At 40.4% G+C, this 13678-nt stretch overlaps 1 protein-coding gene across 8 annotated transcripts in view; it reads right to left on the reverse strand.

Moving 5' to 3' along the window:
* Positions 1 to 1043: 1043 nt before the first annotated feature.
* myo3a (myosin IIIA) overlaps positions 1044 to 13678 on the reverse strand; it is a 71137-nt gene continuing 58502 nt past the window's right edge. For 7 of the 8 annotated variants that reach the window (XM_028568988.1, XM_028568987.1, XM_028568994.1 and 4 more), the window contains 9 exons: positions 12519 to 12681; positions 12327 to 12413; positions 12102 to 12225; positions 10634 to 12008; positions 10306 to 10450; positions 7435 to 7526; positions 5736 to 5776; positions 2246 to 2563; positions 1044 to 1714 (listed from right to left, as the gene is read on the reverse strand). In XM_028568988.1, coding sequence (XP_028424789.1) covers positions 1597 to 1714; positions 2246 to 2563; positions 5736 to 5776; positions 7435 to 7526; positions 10306 to 10450; positions 10634 to 12008; positions 12102 to 12225; positions 12327 to 12413; positions 12519 to 12681 — 2463 coding nt within the window. In that variant the 3' untranslated portion in view covers positions 1044 to 1596. The remainder of the gene's footprint in view (positions 1715 to 2245; positions 2564 to 5735; positions 5777 to 7434; positions 7527 to 10305; positions 10451 to 10633; positions 12009 to 12101; positions 12226 to 12326; positions 12414 to 12518; positions 12682 to 13678) is intronic. The other variant, XM_028568989.1, reaches the window with a different exon arrangement.

Below are 13678 nucleotides of genomic sequence, written 5' to 3' on the forward strand. Positions count from 1 at the left end.
TCCAAAAGTATTTATTACTAGTTACTTGTTTACTTACTGCGGTGTTCTTGTTTCAGGGAAAACAATTCCCATGCATAGATCTCTTTTTTTTGGTCATACATGAATATGATTATCCAGGACTTTCTTCAAGAATCGTGATATCCAATTTTTCATGGATGGACACTGGTTTGTAGATTTTGGATCGGCAAAAAAAAAAGAAAAAATAGAACTGTAAATAGTATCACAACCTAATTCCACATTACAGTATTACAATCCAACAGTCATGTCCTGCCATGTTTTGTTATCGTTTAAACACGAACGAGAGCAAAGGGAGCCTGCGGGCATGAGAGCTAGCCTGAGCCACATCTGTTATGATTTATGAATGAGATCGTGTACAACCATTTAATGCCACAAAAGACTCATTAACATAAACTGAACCTTTTGGCAAAGCCATGATAACATTGAAAAATGTGTGTAAGTCTGTGGGTCTCCAAATAGGCCTTACATCGATTTATTTTGTTATTTTAGTTTAAGATTTTCTCTGATATCAATTAACTTGAAACAATAGTGTTTCTTTCAATAGGATCGCCCAGCCGAGCATATTCTATAACTTCTCATCCATGGGGTTTTGGGGAGCTGGGAGTCTATACCAGTTGATCCTTTCTTGCTGTCTGTGTTTTGTCTGGATTTATTTGGCTGTATGTAGTCTCTTTTGTGCCAGTGTGTGCAGTCAGCATGTAGTTGGGGATTCACTGTGGGGTTTATTTCATTTATAATGTGACATAAAAGGTCAGAGGTTGAATCTCAAAGAAATGCTAAAGCCAATATGGAAAAGTCTACAAGAAGATATCTGATATCATGGGGCCTTTTTTTTTTTTTTTTTTTTTTTTTTTTAAAACCACAAAATAACTACATGAATGAAGTCATCTTTGGGTGAAGAAATGGGGTACAAAAGACAATAATGTAGCTTGGTTATGAGTAAAGGAGGACGTACAGCATAGCATACCATCACTTCCAAATGAACTCCGGTTACATGGGGGCAGCTATGCTAAACGTAAGATAAATTGAACATCACAAGGAATTTGATATATTTTACATTTAAATGAACAAAACAGAGATAACAGGACAATTGTACATTTCTTACAACATGACAACACCGAAGCAGCTCCCCCCCCGAAAGATACATCTTTCAAAATGGATTAAAATGCACAGTAATGATGGCTTTTGTATTTACGTGATTTTATACAATTCTATTTGATGTTTAAATGGATATAGACAACCTCAAACACAATATTTGACCAACCAGAAGGGAAACTGATACAGCAACATGAGCAAATGTAGCAATGTCTAATTTACAAATTACATAAATAAAACCTTCATTTACAGTTTTAAAGGTATAGCATTTTATTATTTACATTTGCCCTTATACTGTCTATGCTGCATTTAGATTCATTAGACTGATGGTGATAATAATTATAATCAATGCAGTCAGTGCTTTTCATTTGCCTCAAGGTTTTTCAAGAAGCTGTAATGAATTAAAATACTCGTATATCACATAGCATAATATATGATAATACATTGACACAGATTATTTGCCAAATGGCTAAAACGGTTCAGTCATTTGTAGTGTTTGATGAGCCTTCGTCTCTGGGAGGTCTTCCTCAGAATATGTCTGAAGTCATACGGATTGTCCTCAGTCCGACTCTCTGTGGAGGGCATTCTGGGAACTGAGTGCCTGTCAATGCAACACAGGAGAGAGCAGTGAACACAAAGATAGAGCGCAAAGTAGAAGAAAAAAGGAAAAGCAACAATAGATGGTTTGAAAGATTTAAACCAAAACCAGCATGAGTAAGAAGATGATGTATGTTTAGGGTAAAGATTTCAGTTTGTTTATCATCTTCAGCGGCCATTTATCATGTGCGTGGGCTGTCTGAGGCAATGGCCAGGCAGGACTGGAAAACAGATGAAATTTGTACGTGGATTTGTCTCTTTGACCAACTAGACTAGCATTTTTGGAAAAAAACAAAGAAAGACTCATATAGGTGCAGGAACCTCACAAATGCCACTCTCATACATAGTAGAGTAGTAGTTTTCGCATTTGAATTAGCAAAAAGGAAGGATAGTACTTGGTCCTTTTTTGGTACCAACTCAGTCAAGGTTTCAAGCGAGCTGAGCCAATACTAAAAGGAGGAGTTAAAACACTGCAGACTGATTGGTCGGAGAGATTTTTTTTTTTTAATCAAGCACATAGGGGACAAGAACATACCTGTTGTCCCTCACAGGTTTGGGAGGCTCTGGTTCAGTGACGGCCCTCTCTCTGGGCGGTCTACTGGCAGCTGCTGGTGTCAGCTCTGTAGACTGCTTCCTGTCCATGGACCCTCTCCTCTCTGTAGACTGCTTCCTGTCCATGGACCCTCTCCTCTCTGTAGACTGCTTCCTGTCCATGGACCCTCTCCTCTCGGTAGACTGTCTTCTCTCAGGTATACTGCTGGGTGATGTGTCCTCTGTGGAGATGCAGGGTTCAGACCTGCTGGTGGCCAGTTCCCGATAGTAGTGGTCATCCACATCCAGCAGCTTCCCTGGACTGGAGCACAAACAGAGGGGATACATGGATGTTAGGAGGACAGCCTTTGGTGTCAATCAGACATTCGGTCTCATTATATTTGGTGATAGTTTATATATAGTCTGGTGACCAATACTAAATACCAGTCTGAAGTGACGGTGGTATCTCTTAAAATATAGCTATATATAGCTCCTTCCTTCCTTTTGTTAATGTTTACATGGGTTATATATCGTCAATACTAATAATTTCCAGACTAACAATAAAATGTAGGTACCAACTATATGTGGTTCAGAACTGCCCCAAAAGATTTTATTTGGCATTTATTTTAAAAAGTTGAGGATTGACAAACACAAAAGAATATGAGAAGAATAGAATTGGAGTTTTGGAGATAAAGAAGAGCTAAAAAAAAAAAAAAAAAAAAAAACTGATGCATTTCAGCCTTTGCCAACTTCTCACAGAGGAAGAAACACAGAGGCTTAATTCTGTATACTGTAGACTCCTAAGAGCACAGGATAGCAACCAAGACTTGATCGCTCCCAGGTGAGTCCTCTCCCAAAGAAACCAAAACATGCACCTCATGCACTCTGTCTTTGTTTATGCTTATTTCTGTTCTACATGAAAGTGAAGGGGAAAAAAAATCTATAAAACATAAAGGCAATAACTGGTCTTCCTAGCTGATTTAACTTTTTCAAAAGTGTGTTTTGGTAGTCATTTTGAAAATAATTCTTACATTAAGAAGACAAAGGCAAACATATACAGTCTGTGTCATGTATTCAAGTCAATGTTTTGGTGGGATTGGATTTTAAGACACTTCTTTTGCCTGGCAACTAACTGGGCGAAGTGACAGATTATAGAGGAAATGAGAAAAGGAGGATAATTATCTGTAAATTGTCCAGGAGCACCACACAGCCACCTCCCCTCAGCTCCAGGGATGCTGTCACGAAACAGAATCGACCACTGAACTGAAAATTTCCCCTTGATTGGAATTACCTTCCTGTTCTCTGGCTGAATTATGTTTTGTAAACAGCTTTTTACACACACAGATCTGGATCAATACCAAAAACAATTTACCAAGTTATCTCCCAGTGAAGCTTGTAGGGTAAAGTTAGCCAATACTCGCACTGTGATAAACAAAAGGGGATGTTTTTATAGCTCAGTTAAGAGTTTTGGACAATAACAAGACCTTCTGTGATGGTATGGTACACTTGTTTAAGTGGTAATATGTTTCTGGTTACATCCTTCCCTTATCAGAGGTCCCTTACTTTCTTTTTTTTTTTTTTCATAAGAACTATGAATTTTTCACATTCATAGTTCTTAGAGTATGTACCATAATGACTTTAGGGATCCCCTAATCTTGGAACCCATGGGCTAGCAGTCTGACGATAAGTTAGCCTTTTAGGGAAAAGGCCAATATTTACGGGTTTCCGGATATCCGGGCCAAGACTTCCTCTTCCCTACGTTGGTCATTGTTAAGACGCGAGAATGGAGTTGGACTTGAAAGACTCAATATAAACAGATATCTGCATATGAATACAGTTATGAATAAATAAATAAAAAGCTTAATCGTCGCCAGGCGATAGCCGATGGGTTACGAAATTGCATTTCAGCCAATGCGTTCCGCCTCTTTTTCTCTCCACTCTGACTGTTTATCTGCATGCAACCAAAGCCAGCACAAACGTGATTGGTCAATACTACTCGAACTACAAATGGATACCAGAACGCTTCCGTTACCAAAATCTTTCCCCGTTGCCTGCAGATTCTGCAGTCTTACTGTTTAGAGATTAGTGATCCCCTGACTTTACTTTTAGCGCCAACATGAGGTTGACATTAGTGGTTTTGAGTAAAATATCTCAACAACTATTGTATGCATTGCCATGAAATTTGGTTCAGATACTCATGTTCCCCTCCTGGATAAACTGTACTTTCAATGAAAAAACTTTTTCGTCTGGAGCCACCATCAGGTCACATTTTTTTTTTTATTTGTCTAATACTTTGGTTTATGATCAAATACTTCCAAAACAAATGACATCCACATCCAAATATCACAATATTAGCATTGCCATTGTGAGCATGTTAGCATGCAAATTTAGCATTAGTGGCTGAGCACAGCATGACAAAGCTGCTGTAGCCCTTAGTCTTGTTTCTGGATTTCAGTTGATGGAATTGTTGCAGTTTTTCAATCTGTAGTTACACCTGGTTCAGCCACCAGGGAATCAGTTCAGCCCTGGTTACTGCTCATGCTAACTACTGGGTTTTTTCCTCTGTTTATGGTTATCAAACTATTGTTGGAAACATAAGCCATTGCTTTCCCAGGTGCAGAGGGACTTGCCTCAGGAATGGCATCTTATGAGCTGGCAATAGGTTGAATCACTATTACGACACATCTTTAGATAGGGTCCAAAACAGACATGGAATACATCATTGCTCAAATATTGGCAATAAAATATAGATACCTGTGGTTAGCTATCACTGTTCCCGATTAACTTTGCCTCCCTATTTCTTCTTTTGTATTTCCTTTACTCCCATTTACTTTCATCAGCTCTGTCTACACTTCAGTTTTCACTCCTCTTACTACCCACTCACTCCCATCTCCAATCCTCCTCTGCTGTCAGCTTTAGCCAGAGATGCTATCTTTCCTGCTGACCTTCTCATCCTTAATGATGCATGTAAACTGCTCCTGTCCATCGCTGGCTTTATTTATCTGCTAACAAATTATAACCCTTGATGTTTAGCGCTGTGTTGCACTGTGTGTCTGTGTCTCTTCGGACTGCTGTGATGAAGTACCCTGGCCCCTTCTTGTTTAGCCCTATCAGTCTATCTTCACCCCCTCAGTCTGGGAGGTACGCTCACCTTGTGGCCCATACGATGCATACATATGCATGAATGCACACATCCACACAAGCTCTCTAGTCTTTTTTTGTTAAGCAATGTATATCAAACTTCCATCTTACATACCACCACACCAAATATTTATAATGCCTAACATTTAATATCAAGGTGAAAGATGAGGCTAATTAATTTCACAGAGGATGTGTAATTCTGCAGATCATTAAGTCTGGACCCAGACACCGTCCGTATGTTGGTGCACAGCTACAATCATTACTCCTTACCCGGTGTGCCAAGAAAGGCAGGCAATACCCTTTAAAAAACATAGTCTGTTAAAATGAAGTTGAAATAAGAAGTTGGCACTTACTCCTCTTTCCTGGGCTTGCGTTTATCATCCTGGACAGACCGCTGGGTGGAGAGAAACAGGACAGATAACTACATGTCAATCAAACACTCCTAATCTCTGTGTTCAGCTAAAGCAAAAGAAAGTGGTTTTAGAACAGTGGTTCCCAACCTTTTGGCTTGTAACCCCTGAATACAAAGCAAAAGACGGTTTGGCCCATTACAGCTTGCATTTGTTTACAAGTTGTGACCAGTTAGCCAAAGATTAATTGTAGCCATGCTAGCAGCAGACTGAAATATCTCAACAACTATTGAATGGTTTGCCGTGAAATTTTGCACAGACATTCATGGTCCCCAAAGGAGGAATCATATTGACTTTGGTGATCCCCAGATTTTTCCTTTAGCTCCCATTGAGGTTGACATTTGTGGTTCTGACTGGAATATCTCAAAAACTATTCGATAAATAGACGTGAAATTTTGTTTGAGACATCAATATCTCCCTTAGGATGAGTATGACTAATTTGGTGCTTGCTGCTTTATTTGTCTAATACTTTGGTTTATGAATAAATACCTGCAAAACTAATGACATTCCCTGTACCGTTCCCAGCTGTACCTTGTGTTTAGTGCTGATTAAACAAATATTAGCATGCTAACATGGGGGGCCTTATACAAGCTGAAGCTTCTGACCCTACCCTTTGGTTACGACCAATAAAAAAATTCATTCATTCATTCAACATGCTAAAGGAAGGTGGTCAACATGGTAAACATTTTACATCACCAACATATTAGCGTTGTCACTGTGAACATGTTAGCATGCTAGTGTTAGCATTTAGTTCAAAGCACTGCTGTGACTCAATACAACCACCACAGAGATGCAAGCATGGCTGTAGACTCTCAGTCTTGTTTCTGGATTTTAGGTGCCACAATTTGAGCTTTTTCTAGATTAAAAGTTTTTTTTTGGTTTTTCGTGTCATCATGGCCTCCCTCTGTGTTTCATGAGACCCCTTGTAGGATTGTGACCCCATGTTGGGAACCACTGTTTTAGAAGATGTTTCGTTATAGTTATTAATTTTCAATTAATAAAAGCACTTCTAAAATATTTAATATTACCTTAAAGATTTTCAGTGAATTTCGCTCTAATATATGTGATCTAATTAGTAAGGGAGTAATCAAGTGGTCAATCATGTTTTTAAACTACAATGCTTTTTTTTTGTTATAGCTAAAGTTTCTTACTCTTTATCAAATTTTGAATGTCTAGTCTTCATTAATAATAGATTCAATTATTGATTAGATGCATTATACAGTATATAACTAGGTTGACTAAACAGAACTGACAGCATTTTAAACAAACCTGAAGTGCTGCAAAAAGAGCTATTTTGCGCTGAGCTATTGTTCGCTGAAATCATGAAACATTATGAATAATTACATAGGGCATTGAATAAAAAGCAACAACAGAAAAAAAACTGGTGAAGAAAATTGTTATCCGTCAAAAGAACTAAAGAAACTCTGGAACATTTTGCTGACAACTTTGTAATAGGCTGATATTTTTTTGCCCTGGGAACATATCTAGTTAAGAGTACTACACAAAGAAATAAATTGCCAATCAATAGTGCATTGTGAAAGCTGATAGCTGGGGAAGTAGTTACAGTGTCACATAGCAGCTGACAGCAAATCTTTGAAGTAGTACAGTATCTGAAATCGTTCTCCATCTCTTTGTGACTCACATGAATCAAGTTGTAATAGGTGGAGTCCTCTAGTGTGTTGAGGGTCTTTGGCTGCTGGGTCCTGCGGGGGGTCCTCGGCTGCCTCTTGTCAGCTGAAAATAACAAAGACGTCAGATTGTTAAAAACATCAGACGGTGGTATTATGTTGATTGTACTGAGCATTCAAAACTAAACAAAATTACCCAGGGTACTGATTCTTATCAGAAGTGAGCAAATGAATGGAAACAAAGGAAAATTGGCCCTAAAATACACTTTCACACTCAATTAATCTGTTAGACACCCCCCCGGCCCTGATTGGTGCATCTGAACAGGGAGCGGTGGATTTTTGCACTACAGCCTGTAGGTGATGCCAGAGGAGCCAGATTTTTTTTAAATTACCTGCTTCATGTAGTTCTACTCGAACATAGGGTCCTGCTTACCTACTACACCTTTAACTGGAGCTGCACCAGAAAAGTTGGGTAACTTATCTACATTTATGTTTTCATTTATCCACAAGTATAAGAAAAATACAGAAAACAAAAATTGGTCTTTCCATACAAGACACATTTGGAGTGGCTTTTTAAAAAAAAATGTTTAGTTATTTATTTTATTTGAATAATTAGAGGGTTTTTTCTCTCTTTTTAAATGTCATTTTGGGCACTTTAAGTCTTTAATATGTAAGTAAACAGTAGAGAAAAGACAGGAAAGAGAGATGGGGAACAACATGAAACAAATGTCCCTGGCTGGACTCCCTCTCCTAAAAAAATTACATGGTCAAAAAGAAAAGCAGCACAACATTTTTTGCCATTCCAGCTTTGAGGCAGAATAAAACCGCCTCTTTCTTGGTTTTCTCCCACCACTCTGCTAAATTATGTTTAGTGCTTTGTTTAGTCAGTCCAACCTATGTCTATTCTACTTCAAAATAAGTGAAAGTGGTGATAATGTTTGCAGAATCCTGTGACCTTTACAACATGATGTGAAGTTTTTTTTTTTTCAGATTAGCCATAACCATCTTTGATAACTGCAGTCACTTTTGTGGCTGAACATCATGACCAAACAGCTCCAGAGCCGGTGGGATCGTTACATACATGGTTGATTGGAGCGAGACTATTAAATGTGATCTGGCACCATGCTGACCTCCCACTCTTTTGTGCTTATTGAACTGCCTTCCAAACACACTGCAGTTTAACCCTAAGGCCTTTGGCTGCTTTCAATTTTCCAACAGATATTATGTGAAACAACCTGCGACATAAACAAATTGTCCTGTAACTTTGAGAGGATCCAAGTTCGATTCCCTGCATTGTATTGAAAATGAAGAGACCAGCTGGGTCGCTTTTCATGCATAACATCTTCAATACTGTAGCGGATGTGTTGTAATCTATCAAATCTGTCATGACTGAAACGGTTACAATATTCCTCTTTGGGAATGTAATTGCCATTATTAACATATTACAATGACCTTTGCTTGTTGCTTATTATTAATCACTGTTCATGCGAAAGAGGAAAACACACAACAATCTATCATGTGCAGAAGCTCTCAGGTAAAGGAAGTGGAAAGTTTGTAATGTAATTGAATAACTTCATCTAAAGGTCATTCTGTATTGCTCAAACAACTAAAAGCCAATTTCACACCCCTTCTTATTAATTCCTACCATAATTGTTGGAAACGCTTGCTCACAAAACGTGATTAACATTTGACGACCTTTCCCGTCAAGAACAATGTGACTGGCATCCCTCTGCTTTTATTGTATGCGTCATAAATGATTCTGATTTGGTTTATTGTGTCGATGAAATGTATGAGGACAGCTTTGGACTGTAGATGTAGAAACAACTCAGTTAACAGGGAGTTGCAGTAGCCCCTTGGAAATAACACAGATAATTTATTCTGCTTTACCTCAGGCTCTGCTAAAGAAAAGCCTGTAAAGGGCAAACGTGGTGAGATTAAAGTAACACTGTACTCTACAGGAAACTCTCTGTGGACTAATGTGTGTAAATTTCACTTAAAGAAATAGTTGGACCTTTTAGGAAACATGCTTATTCGCATTCTTGCCAAGAGCTAGATGAAAACATTGATACCACTCTCGTGTCTGCATGGTGAATTTGAAGCTAGAGCCAGCAGCCAACAAAGATCAAATGAATGATGCCAGCTAAGGAAGGACAATTATTGGCATTATTACATAATTATTACATTATTCTCTCAAGAGACCTGAACCCACGAGGACGGTAAGACTTTAGCTGCCAGCTCCGTTTTGCTAAGACGGTGAACTTTCAATTTGCTGTCCCCACCCCCCCAACTCACCACCCCGAAAGCAATTACACCTATCACCTGTGCAAATCAAATTTTATTTTTGATGACACGTTGGGTAGAGAAGCGCTTCCTGTGTTTGCAATTGACTTTCCCAGGCTTCCTGATCTAATCGAGCGTCACAAGAGAGAAAAGAGAACGCCGTACGTCATTAACATCACCTTCTTCTGTCTGTTAGAAGAATCTCTGCGTCTTTTTTTACATTAAAAAAATGGTTGGAAAAAGCTGCCCACACACATCTTTAAATTTGAAATAATAAATACTGAACAAGCAGCAATTCTTGCCTCAAATAGTCTATATTTACAATGAAGGCTCAAATATAATCCTTTTTCTTGGTGAGTGGTTGATGGATAACCTCAGTGAAGCAAAAACAAAAAAGACTCTAATGAAGGATGGATAGACCAAAAGAATAAATACATGTCCTCTTTAGACAGGCAGCCTGTCTTCCCCAATTATCTGATGGTTGAGGATTTAAAAAAACAGAACCAAGGCTGCACATTAACCTCGGCTCAATCCGTGCCGACATTATGAATTATATTTATTGCTTTATAATCTGTTTTTCACAGAGCCAATCTCAATTATCTTACTTGATTGGTGATTCTGAGGAGCAAAGCCATTGATTGCTTTTCCTTTCACAAACATGCCATTGTCCTCAGGATTTGATTGATGGGCCTGGATGATCTCATTCAACTTGTGCTGCAGGGCCAAGAAGTCCTGAGAAGTGTTTGTGATCTGTTGAAGAGATTTGAAAAAAGAATATATGAATGGGGGGGGAAAAAAAGGTGGAAGTTCATGTCATAGCAGGGCACATCGTGTCATACTGAGTAGTGCAGTCTCCAGTACCGGATCCTGACTACTCTGTGCGTATGAACATCACAGCAGGGCGTTGTGGGATGTAACGTGGCAAGTTATTACCTCTTTGGAGAAGCTCTCTAGTTGCGCAGCTTCTGTCTGCGCTGTTTGCTTGTTGGCCTTCAGGTTCTTCCTGTCCTTGTACCCTCTGAAGTTGCTCTGGATCTTCACTGCAGCCTGCTCCTCCTCCAGTCTCTCTTTTTCAGCATCTGTCTCCTCTTTACGTTCTATCATCACGTCGGTAACATCCAGGGCCTCGTCCACATCTTTAGTTTCCTCTTCTGCATCATTGGCAACTTCTTCCTCTGTTTTCTTTTGTGTTTCCCTCTCTGCTTTCAGTTTCTTCCGGTCCCGGTGGCCTCTGAAGTTACTCTGAAGGACAGTAGCAGCTCTTTCCTCGTCCAGTCCCTCCGCAGAAGCATCCGGCTGGGATTCTGGCCCTGATTCTTCTGTCTGCGTTACCTGTTCTTCTTCTTCTTCTTTTGGAGGTTTGGGTGTAATTTCTTTTTCCTTCTTTTTCTTCTTCGGGATCTTTCCTTCCTCTTCGAGTCGTTTGCGCTCCTTGTGGCCACGAAAGTTGCTCTGAAGCACCACAGCTGCTTTGGCCTGTTCTTGGCCCTCTGACTGGACGTCACTTGAAGAAGCATCTGCTGCATCTTGAGCTTTCGGCGATTCTTCTTCTTTTTCTGTCGCCACGTTGCCGACTTCTTCTGCTGGCGTTTGACCTGCGGGCACCTCTTCCTCACCCGCAGGACTGCTTACTGTGGGCACTGCCTTTTCACCAGAAGGACCTTTCGCTTTCTCTTTCTTAGCTGGGATCTTGCCTTCGTCCTGCAACCTCTTCCTCTCTTTGTGACCTCTGAAATTACTCTGGATGACAGTGGCAGCCTTGGTTTCTTCTTCTATGTTAACAGCCTCTTCCCCTGCAGCCTTCTCTTGAGCGTTCTCCTCCTTCTTGTCCTCCTCCTGCCCTTCTTTTCCAGCCTCTGCTGCCAGTGCATCCTCAATCACGGCTTCATCTGCCACTTCTGTGTGTTCCTCATCTTCTGGCACCTGCGTGTGATCACTGTCATCATTCTCCTCTGCTTCATACGTGCTTTCTTCGTCGTCGTCATTCTCCGTTTTATCAGCCGTCTTTACCTCTTCCTCTTCTTTGCCGGTCGGCTCTTGTCCACCTTCTTGTTCCACCACTGCATTCGGTGGTAACTCTAATTCGGCTCCGGACATTGTTTTTTTTCTCTCCTTAAACTTTTTTCTCTCTTTGTAGCCCCTGAAGTTGCTCTGGAGAACAATGGCAGCCTTAGTTTCATCTTCCTCGTTATTCCCTTCGACTGCGGGAGCGGAGGAACTTTCTTCATTGGTGATCTCCTCTGGTTCAGGAGTCTCTTCCTCTTTTTCTTTAAGGGCCTTCTGTGCTTGCTCTTTTTCTTTGGCTTCCCTACAAACAAATGAATAGATCTTTGTCAAAAACAAATTGACCATGTTTTTTTCCCCTCAGTGCTATGTTGTGTAAATGTCCTCTCTCTCATACCGTTTTCTTTTGAAGCTTTTCCTTTCCTTGTGCCCTCTGTAGCGAGCCTGAATCTTGGTTGCAGCTTTGTTCTTCTCCTCTACCAACTCCTTGTATTTCTTTCTTGCCAGATGGCCCTTGCAAACTAAAGAAGGTGACAAGAGGAATGTAAACCAATGTCTCACGCACACGCACACACAGCTTAGATTGTATTGGATAACTGATTCCATCTCAAATTGTTCTTACCAGCCTGAAACTGGCCGATCAAGGCCTCAAACTTTGCTTTGCTTTTGTCATCGGCCACTCTCTTCCGAACTTTATGACCTCTGTAAGCTGGAGAGTGTGGATCAAAAAAAATCAAAGCATTGAAAACGTCAGAATGACTGCTTGCTAGCTTGTTCATGTTCTAGTAGATAACAGAGTGTACACTTTATTAACCTGACTGCAGCACCAGAGCACTCTGTTCTCTCTCTTTTAACACCAGCCGGTATCGTTTGGCTCCCAGCCAGCCTCGCACGTAAGCCTGGAGCAGAATGATCCGCTGTGTGGCCTGCTGCACCATCAGGTTCAGATGTTCAACGTGGTAGTACTTGAGGAACACCTGAGAGTAGGGACACATAAAAGACTTTACCATATCAAATCTATTTAACTCATAAAAATGCATCGGAACAGCAAATTTGCATTTTTTTTTTTTTCTAAGCAACTGCGGCTTAATCAGAATACTTTATTGATCCCCTCAGGGAAATGATTTAGTTGCTCACACGTCAATTTAAAAGGTGAAATAAGAGTAAGGGTGTTTTCACACATGAAAGTCCGAACCAAGGTCCGGACCAAGGTTCATGTTTTTGTTACATTGTATACATTTGATCCGGTAAGTTGTGGTTTCACACTGCAGTTTTGCAAGCGCACTAAAGATCTATACGTGACAAACCTACGTCCTGCCGTCATCACATACGTGAGCTACGTCTCCAGATACTTCTAACTGATTGGTTTGTTGACGGGCTTCCTCGTCCTCTCATATGCTCTCTCTGTGTCGGAGTTTTTCCAACTGACTGCTGATCTCCCCCTACTGCCGCGGCCCTTTTTGTTTTGTTGTGATGTTGAGAAGCAAGACACGGGAACTTTCTTTCTGGAGCATTTATTCAGAGACAAACTGAAACCTACGCTGTACATTTACCACTTAACAAATAAACTGCTGATGTATTCTCTGCTCTGATAGCCGACAGCTGTCTTCTCTGAACGCATTCACCGTCACTCTCTCTCACTAAGCACCTTAAACGAGCTTCCCCGGTCTTGTAACACAAGGAGAGCCTGCCAGAGCTTCTTGTATTTGGTCCAAAAGTCCGAACCATCCAAAAAATGCTTTCACACTATAAACGAACCGGACCATGGTTCAGTTTGGTCCGGACCGAGACCACCTCTTTTTATCGGACCAAAATTTGGTCTTTTGACCCCGTGGTCCGGGGGAGGTTTCACACCTGTAATTTTGGTTCGGATCAAACTAAAAAGTCCGAAAGTCCGGACCAAACGAGGTATGTGTGAAAACGCCCTAAGAAAAGAGCAAGTCAATAAGTGTATACAGTAACATAGCTACAGTA

The sequence above is a fragment of the Perca flavescens genome, chromosome 22 (genome assembly GCF_004354835.1).
Source record: "Perca flavescens isolate YP-PL-M2 chromosome 22, PFLA_1.0, whole genome shotgun sequence".
Taxonomy (NCBI): Eukaryota; Metazoa; Chordata; class Actinopteri; order Perciformes; family Percidae; genus Perca; species Perca flavescens.